The sequence below is a fragment of the Cydia splendana genome, chromosome 1 (assembly GCF_910591565.1).
Source record: "Cydia splendana chromosome 1, ilCydSple1.2, whole genome shotgun sequence".
Taxonomy (NCBI): Eukaryota; Metazoa; Arthropoda; class Insecta; order Lepidoptera; family Tortricidae; genus Cydia; species Cydia splendana.
Genome location: NC_085960.1, coordinates 21740250 through 21750322, shown reverse-complemented (window position 1 = coordinate 21750322; position 10073 = coordinate 21740250). Strand labels below are relative to the sequence as shown.

General features: G+C 34.4%; 1 protein-coding gene across 3 annotated transcripts in view; it reads right to left on the bottom strand.

Annotated features, from left to right (window-relative positions):
* Positions 1-5394: 5394 nt before the first annotated feature.
* LOC134796803 (cadherin-86C) overlaps positions 5395-10073 on the bottom strand; it is a 113603-nt gene continuing 108924 nt past the window's right edge. For 2 of the 3 annotated variants that reach the window (XM_063769029.1, XM_063769032.1), the window contains exons 13-15: positions 9934-10061; positions 9219-9548; positions 5395-8277 (exon numbers count right to left, since the gene is read on the bottom strand). In XM_063769029.1, coding sequence (XP_063625099.1) covers positions 5796-8277; positions 9219-9548; positions 9934-10061 — 2940 coding nt within the window. In that variant the 3' untranslated portion in view covers positions 5395-5795. Of the gene's footprint in view, positions 8278-9218; positions 9549-9933; positions 10062-10073 lie in introns of those variants that run through there. The other variant, XM_063769036.1, reaches the window with a different exon arrangement.

Here is a 10073-nt window from a genome sequence, read left to right as displayed (position 1 = left end):
GATGACATTCGGAAAATCGCGGGGCAGTTTTGGATGAGACTAGCCCAGGACCGGGATAAGTGGCGTACACGAAGAGAGGCCTATGCTCAGCAGTGGGCGACTGAAAGCTAGAATGATGATGATGAACCAATTAACATTAAATACAAATAACATTATTAGTTTTTTTTTATATTTATTGAAAAAATGTCACGAAAATCACATAGACAATAGCATCACATAGGGTTGAATCACTTGCACATTGGAGCGGCGTACGGATCATTGTGACGATCACGTTATATAGTTATTTACGATAGGTACAAGTACAAAAATATAATTAAAAAATATATTAGGCATTCATAAAAAAAAAATTATTAAAATAACAAAAAAATAAAAGGTTTTGTGTAAAATTTTACAGTTCATTGCTCCATTACTGCACCCTGTGCTTTAATAAGTGTATATTTCTTAAAATAAATGACCAAAACGAAAAAAACATTATTAATCAACCCTAAAATAGCAAGTTATTAAAACCGCCAAGGACAAATGATATCAATTTCATAATTCAGTAACAGCAATCGCTTCTAATTTGGGGTTCAACTTGACCATTAATAAATGGGAATGATACTTCAAAGTTAACCCTTCCTTCACCGAGGAATAATGGGCGATATCAGCCAGCACTCGTGCAGCTAAGCTGACGGCAACATCGTTCAAGATGCAATTGAAGGGGGTTATAGATTCATAAAAAGTTGAGCTCTGATTTTCCATTCTCGCAGTTAAGATTTGGGTCATATAAATAAGATTTTGCTTAAAATTAAATGAGTTTAAGTATAGCAGTTTTAATCAACTTAACCAAGCTTCGGAATACAAATATATTCTCGAATATTAAAGTACAGGGTATTGAAATTAAGCAATATCTTCAATAGATAATAGAGCCAAATGAGCTTTTAAATAATATAATGGCAATGTTGAATGTTGAGAAGACCGGCACTATACAAGTTTTGGTTGAGAAGACTGTCATAGGGCAAGAACTCTCGTATTTCGGCCATTTTGCGCAGACACAATCACAAAGCTTCGCTACTTCTGCTCTACCGACCTTATGTGAGTGAAGTAGGTATGTGTAAAAACGCAAAAGAAGCGACGAAAACCTGATAGACGGTCTTCTCTACATTGACCTTAACCTTCAGATTAGCAGAAAAACAAATCATAGGTACTCGTTAAATTTAAATTAGCTTTTCCGTAACTCTCCTGATTTATAAAAGCCAAATGCATGTATTTATTTATTTAATCATATATGGCATATATGTACCTATACATTGCATGTTGTATCATAATGACTATTATTATATAATGAGTCGGGTAAGGATTATCTAATTGGTCTCGTGGTGGTGCATTTATTTGTTTCTTCCGTAAAGAAACGCGATGGACTTTTAGTCATGCTACGCACTTAAAACCGCATAAAACATTGCGCGCCCTAACCTTTTTAATGGATTCGCCCCCTCGAGGAAAACAAAGAGCAGAAAAAAGTTTTCCCAAAAAAGTAGTGTGTATATAATATTTATTATTATATTAAAAGCAGATCTAGGGTCGGAACGCCGTCGGCGAGCGGGCGATTACGAGGCCACCGAATTTATGGTCAAACTTCTGTGAGAAGGCGACGGCGCGAGTTTTTATTATGATCAGACCAGTGGACCGTGAAAGCAAGTGCCGCGGGGAAGCGTAATTTCCATACCCACCTCATGTCTGTTCTGTCGCCTTGGTACTTTCTTAATAAAAGTTGACTTTTTGTTTGGATTTGTGGCTGGCTCGTCTGTCTGGCTTACACATAATTTATAGGTTATTAACGAAAAATACGCTGTTCGTTAGTATAATCGATCGTTATGATAATTAATTAGAATTAGATACATCCATATAATGTTGCTACCAATTATTATGTTTCAATTAAATTGTATGTTTTTAATCATATTCTACCAACTTTTGTGGTAAAGTTTTTGATATTTTGCACATTCATTTGTTGTGCTAGTAGAGTCAATGTAAGTTAGTGAATATTCTGTATTGTAACAACAAAAGAAAACAAATACAAAAATAACTAAGTAATAATTTCAAACAACTCAGGACAAGAATTTTGAGTGCACGAGTAAGTTAGAAAATTTAAAACTACACTTAGGAGTAGGAGTACATTTGAAACTGAATTATATTCTAACTAAATAACTAACTATTTTGGTTCAGCGATCCAAACCGCGCCTCCGAAACGAGAGCGTGCCACCTGTCCCGATCTTTCGCAACTTCCTGCCAGTTACTGACAATACTGACGCGAAGCTGAAGCAGATCCGCCGTCACACTGTCTTCTCAGCGATACCTGGGCCGACCCACCGGACGGCTACCAGTCGGTCGTCCCAAGAACGCCCTCTTGACAGCCCGATCCTCTCCCATTCTGAGTAGGTGACCGAACCAGCGAAGTCTGTGGGCTTTCGTTTCGCCGACGATACCTAATATTGGGTTCGGCCACTAACTCCTCGATCTCAGCATTTTTCCGGATCCTCCAGGTCTCGTCGTAATTTTATTCATTATAAAAAATATTTTAATTACGAATATGTGAAAAATTTACATAGACAACTGAAATCAAGCCAAGAGAGCAACCTATAGTTTTTTTTAGATTTTTATTTATTTATTTACTCAATAAAAAATACACAGCAATCCATTACATATATTTTTTCGCCAAACTGCATGACAGTTTTTTGGCGAACGGTAGCATTCAACAATCTTCCTTAATCTACTGTGTAAGGTACTATCGGCAATACACTTACCTGACCAGTCGTTAGGCTTTATCTCAATGCAATAAGGTTCAAAACTGGTCAGAGAAATGTGATGCCGATGGAATATTTGTTAACAGGTAACATACTTAAATACAATCTTATATCTAGTACTATGCTATATTATATAATAATATGTTTATTCTAAAGAAATTTAACCATTAGGAACTAGTATCAGGTACCTATGTTGCACTTTATAGCATTATAGGTAAAGTAAGCATTAAGTATTAAGTATTCTCCAATTTATTTATTGTCTTGTATAAAAAATAGACGTAGGTATATAATAAACTACGTAAGATAAACAAGAATTGAAGGTACAATTAGGCACCAGGAGAAAAAGAAAAATAAACATACCGCTTTTCCCCAGTCAGTCAGGAAACTTTAAGTAAGACGTGAAAAATGAAATGAAAAGAAATGATTTTCCGCGCGAGTCGTCTGTGCAAATGAGCTGAATGAGCTAGCTCAAGCGGATGATTGAGTGCTCGCGAAGTTTTGCGACGGCGAAACAATAATCGTTTACATTTTATGCATCCCTGAGATAACAGACGAATATACGACGTGCGTGCACCGGCCGTCTTAGAGCAATGGTAGTAAACTACTTGGTTAACTTTAATATTGTGGTTTGTTGTTTCATTTTAGCCAGAAATTTTATATTTTGACCCTCTTATTCATAAAACTTTACGGGACTGATTTAATTAAATTATGTTTTATCCCTTTCTTACAAATACATACATAAGTCAACATGACACATAAAGACAAACGATTATTAGCTAATTGAGGCTTGTAGTGCGTTTCTTATGTTATGAATAAGGGGGGTTCAAGTTAGGCATCGTTGTTAACATTTTAGGTCAAATACATAATAATTTTACATTCTAAAATTGCTCAAACTTGACACGTACATTTATTTTGACAGGCATTGATTTCAAATACTCGAAATAACAGTAAGCACTAACCTGAGCAGACTCCAAGGACTCGAAGGTTTCAGCTGGTCAGCATTTTTTAGACCTTAGTAGGCTATCACTCACTGTGTTATGTAAATATACTGTTCGTAAATGCTGCCGTAAACCAAACTAGAGACAGATAAAACATATGCTAACGGCATCTATTGGCAACCTTTGACAGTTGCCGACCCCGATTTTGAATATAGTTGCTGCGCGCAGTGATTTGACAAATCGAGTTTATATCTAGGTACCGTCTAATTTCCACCGAAACAGCCCATAGTACCTAATTTAAAAAATTACAATAGTCATAGAATAATGGGAACTTAGTTAGGACCTGAAAATCATTGCCAGTCATTAGCCAGTAGAGAACGGAGTATTATAATTAGCAATCTTGACGCCTTTCTCTAGGGACTTCAGCGATTCGAATCCTGAGGTTTTGACTTTTGCTACATAGAAAAAATCACGAACATAGGTCTAAGATGCACTTTAAAAAATTACAATAAATTTTGCACAATAACTAAAAATAAGAAAATTATTTGGGTATGTGGCAAGTACCTATTTTGACAAAAAAGTTAGGCGTTCTGAGATTCAGGCATGTTGACACTATTCTGTTTTGAGATCTAGGAATTTTGGTAAATGGGTAAATTGAAATTAAGGTTCAATGAGACCAAAGCAATCATGATATTGTAATATTATTGCGAAACCTTAATTCAATTCCTAGTGCTGCCATCTGTTAGCCGCTCTTCAAAATTCTACAAGTACGCGTGCTCGAATTCATCTCCCCGAATGCAAGGTGTTGAAAGCCACCTTTCCACAATGCTTCTGGTTTCCGTAAATGTATACTAGATGGCTGCACCATCTAGAAATGGTAGCTTTTTATAATTTCACCTCTTCTATCCTCATGTTTGCCTGGTAACGGGTGCAAAACTAGAACCATGTAGCGCAACCAAAGCAACTTTTGAATACATGCCCATCTTTACGTTCTTATAGTACCTACCTATTATTTATATTTGTACTCAGTTGCATTGTGATATTTGTGATTGTTCAATATTTAATTACAATAATATAAGAATATATCTGTGTCAATCTACAATAAATAGTCTACTCGAGAAACTGAAAACGGTGAAAAATAGAGATACTACTCCTAAAAATACGTGTGGATACTTCATTAGATTTGTAATGATGTCTAGAAAAATGTATTCGAAGCGTGTATTTAGCCCACAAAAAATATCAAAATTTATAAACATAAAAAGGGGGAAAAAGTATATATTTTTTATTTCTCCAATATCTCGAAAAGTTAGGTTAATGTAAATAATCTCAAAAAATATTTAAGAATATTTAAGTTATTTCACCTTTTTTGTTTTTTTTTGTTTATAACTTTGGATATTTTTTGTTCAAATACATTTTTCTAGACATCATTACGAGAATCTAATGAGGTACCCACACATGATCACACGTATTTTAGTTTAGGAGTAACTAGTATCTCTATTTTTCACCGTTTTCAGTTTCTCGAGTAGACTACCTGTGTTTTCAGACAGTATTATATTCTCTTACAGTTACATGTTTTCCTGGTATACATTTGTGCTCAAAACCATCTCATTGCATCAATATAATTTCACTTATAAATTTCAGTTTTGTTGTAAGTATGTAGGTAATTAAAATAACAGTTTAATAAGTATATAACTTTATATTTTAACAAATATAGAATTACACACTGCAAAATTGCAAAATTGTGGGACGATTATATTATATGTACATTGAATAAAGTTAAATCTAAGAGTAATTTAAATAATGTATTTTTTATAACTATAATTTCAACATCGTAGGTATGTGGTATTTACATTATATTCTAAATTAAATTATTTATTAAAGTATACCAGTCGTCAAAATAAAGGCAGTTGATTTATTTATAATCTATATTAAAATTTAATCAAGGAAAGACTAAACTGACTATGTACAATTAATACTTTGAAACGTGTTTTTGGACGGACCCAAATAGTCTTTGAAGTGGATTAATACAAATCTTATCACAATAAGGCACAATGACAAATTATCAGACGAGGTTTTATCAGTAAGAAGTGGAACTGCTGTCCGGTCGTAATTGTTTCGTTTGTACGTCATCGTAGGCAATTGTAAAAATACTTTTCTTCTCGGTTATTGGTAACCTTTTTATATTACCAGCCTGTTGTACAAGCGTATTCATAGCTATGCCAGAGTCATTATCGTCTATCTTACTCACGTTTCTGTGACCTACGTCAGGAACACTATCTCCGCCAATGTTGATTTTAGAAACATGGACTTCTGGTGCACCTTTATGACTGTCCTCATAATTAGTTGAAATAGATATACTATGAGTCAATGCGCTTTCAGAGAGTTCCTGTTTTGTATCTTCCGCCTTAACATCATCTTGATTAACGTATATAGGTTGCTGCTCAACAGACTGTTTTCGAGGCATAGCATCTGGTTGTCCCACTAGATACTTGGGAATATGAGTAGGCTGTATGTAACAAAGTGGATTCTGATTTTCATACTGATGCTCATATCTATGCTCCGAGTGCTGCAATAATGGGTGTACATCTGGTAATGGCCCTTCAGGAACAGGTGTCACTTTTTCTTCTTTTAGTAAACGAGGGTGAATAAATTCATTTTCTTTTCCTTTGGAGTTTTTTTTTACATCTGGAGCATCTGCTTGGTTATCTTTATTAATTATTTTTCCATACCTACCCGTTTTGTCTTTATCGATTTTTGTTTCTTTGTCAGTTTCGTTTTTGGTTTTAGTAAGTCGTTTAGGTTTGTTTGGGATTACTTTATCTGTAGATTTAGATTCTATTTTCGAAGCAATACTTGACGACTTTTTGTTACCATACCATTGCATATATCTTGGTATACTTTTTTGAGCTGGTTTAGATAATTCGCCTTTAGATGATTCCCCGTCTGTTTTTTTACTGTGCGATTCTGTGTTACTCGAACTTTCTTTTTTGGATGGAGATTCCTCTACAACAGGTGATTTTAATTTGATTGGTGATAAACCTGCTCTTTCTCGCGCTTCAGTTGAAGATCCTTGTCTTGAAAATATCACATTACGATGATTCGTAGCTGAGCTGGCTCTGCTTTTACTCTCATTGCTTTCGTGTTCCAAAGCGAGTAAATCATTACTGTCATTTGAGTCTTCAATAGCTATTGATGATTGTCTATTAAATCGTTGCCGTTTATCATGCAACTCAGATTCTACTTTTTCGTCTAACGAATCAGATATCTCCATAAGTAGTTCTTTTCTAAGTCCAGATTTCCTATCATTTTCAGACATTTTTATTCGAGTTGAACATACAGTTTCATTTTTCGATGTAGTTACCGTACTTTTAGTCATATCACCATAGTTCTTGATAAGTTCCTCCCTTTCATTTGTTTTACTTATTTTTACATGTTTCTCACTTTCTAACGATGGTGAGGCTTCACTTTCTTCTATAATAGGTGTTTTAATTTTCCTTTTTATCTCGTAAACTCTCATGCTTCTTCGAGGATCTTTGTACTTTATTTTCTTTTTAGGTTTTTTTCTCTTAACCCATGCTACTCTCTTAGTATCGTCTTCCACCACCATTTCTGAATCATCTTCACTATATGAATCGTTGTCACTCCTAGCTTTCCTTCTTGTAGGTTTAGAAATTTCCGGTTCAGTCTGTGTTCCAATATGACATTCAGTTTGAGTAGCAATTACAGAATGCCCGGGCAAGCTTTGTGTTTCCAATTTGCTTTCCACTTGAGATGCTGTTTCATGATTTTGCATCAACCTTTCTCGTTCAATGAGTATTTGATGTAATAGTTCATTTTGTTTCCTAAGGGAAGATTCTAACAGTTCTTGATGTATAGACGATTTGTTTTGCATCTCTAATAGAGCAGATTGCAAGTAATTTGCTTTGAGTGGAATAGCTCCCGGAACATCGAGAGGCATATTAGAGTAATCATGAAATTGACTGGGTACATCACTTCCCGCTTGTGATCTCTGACCAAAGCTTTTGCCATCTTTATCCTGTGGCATGTCTAAATCAGTGACTTTTTCCATTCTTTCTCTTATGTTCTTTGCTTCTTCCCCTTGTTCTCTTATAAACCTTTCCATTAATAAATCTTTTCCACTGTCAACTACGACATATTGAGTATGTGGAATCAATGTAACAGGTCGTTGTTGATGTGTTGGAAGATTAACGTATCTTTCTTCTTCATTTTTTCCTCGAGTTACTAATCTTAAAATCTCAGTATTACCTTCTTTTATAAAATACTGATCTCGACCGAGTGAAGATGGAGCGCGAGTTTTACCCTTGCCAACAGATTTTTCTTGCATTTTTTTATCATCAGCCTTGAGGAAAACGCCGACTTCGGAGCCACGGTCTATTTCATGCCTGCGAATTGAATCGTTGTCTTGTTCATGTCGTTGGTAATGTAACGTCGCGATTCTGTCATATCCGTTCTCTAAGTCTTCAATATATTCCTTATGTTTATTAGCAAAAGCTTCCTGAAGCTGCATTTCCTTCGTGTAGATAATATTAGGACCATCTCTGAAAACAGAAAAGTAATACTTGAAGTATATTGAATTCTAAATCGTCTAGATTAATTATAATTTAACTAATTACTACTTACTAATTTTATTAATGTATTATAAAATTAGTCTTAAATTTTATAAAATTTATTTTCATGTAGGTACCTCAACTCTAAAGAGAATACTAACATTGTTAAAGATTATAGCTACCGCAAATTACAGAAGACGTAGCCTATCTTCTTTAATACATAAGCCATTTTAAATTAAAATTTTTAATGCCTTTAGATTACCTACTATTTCTGGTACTATAGTGTTATTAAATTCAGGTAAAGTCAGGTGTAAAAATATAGGTGCACCAATCAGTTCAAAAATATGTCCCATAGCTCTTATGTTAGCGAACTAAGAACTATGGGACATATTTTTGACTAAGTTGTCTACACCCATATTTCTTTACACTAGACTGTACCTGAATATAAAAACGAAAACTATAGTAAACAAATAGTAAATAAATAAATATACGGGAAATGTTTATGTCAATTTGAATTTGATTTATATTCTTGTAACATTTTGGTCAGTTAAAATTTATTATAATTTTCTTTTAAATATTTATTTTTGACTTGCTGGGCTTATTGATAACTAGACCTAGAACTTTTTCTAGCAAAAACGAGAGATGGTGAACATAAAATATCGACGTAACTGTCATCGATATGTACCCATACTACCTATAACCTGTACCACAATTCTATGGGGGTAACTATCATAAAATAATATCTACGGCGAAATGGTATTCGATGTTACTCGTACTAACAGTTATGTCGATATTTTATTTTGTCAATCTTTCGTTTTTCCTAGAAAAAGTCCTAGATCTATTGATAACAGTTATGTCCATATTTCATTTTGTCAATCTTTCGTTTTTGCTAGAAATAATGCTACGTATATTCATGTACTTCACTTAGGTACCTTTGTCGGAAGGACTGTCTGCCATCATTGTATTTGTAGTCATTATCTTCGGCGGCGTGTATAAATTCTTGTCTCATATCTCCCGGCGTTGACGCTGGTTTAGACTGCTCCTTAGATCCTCTGTATTGTCTCTTATTAAATTTCCATTGAGTTGGCTTTGTCCTCAAGTCTGCTTGTTCGGCACTCCACGCTTCTCTTCTCCTCCATTCGGTCGCTTGTATAGATTTATTTTCTAAATTTTGCGTCGTCTTGTTTTCCCTCCCAAGTCCTTTGTCCCGCACCACTAAATGTACGTCGTCCTCTGTGGAGTTGACACGTATCACTCTTTTCCTAGAATTTATTAATAAATATCTATGTACCTAGCTATTCTGGTATATCTTAAATTAAGTATGATATTTTACACATTTAGTAACGAATAAACAAAACTCATTAACATGCACCAATGAATAATGGACGACAATGCCTAGGTACTTAACTAAAACGTTAAAAGCAACAGCGATTTAGTGTGGAATGATAAATTGATGAAGTTTGTGTACCTACCACAAGCTCAGGTGAAAACATGCTCGGATTAGTTGGTGCATTTATGTCTGTTAATCAGAAAACGAACAAAATTAAAGGATGATAGGTACTAAAATAATGATCTGGACGTTAATTTAACATTTTTAGCGAAAGGATGAAAAGAAAGCTAATACAATTTGAATTCACGGGTCGTTACCTTGGTGGCATGTAAAGAGGGCATCCTTCACAAATACAGCAGCATATTAATAACAGTAGCACTAAGGCTACTAATATTGCTAACAAAATTAATAACCAAAACAATAAACGGCTTTCTGCTTTGTACACCTGAAACAAACA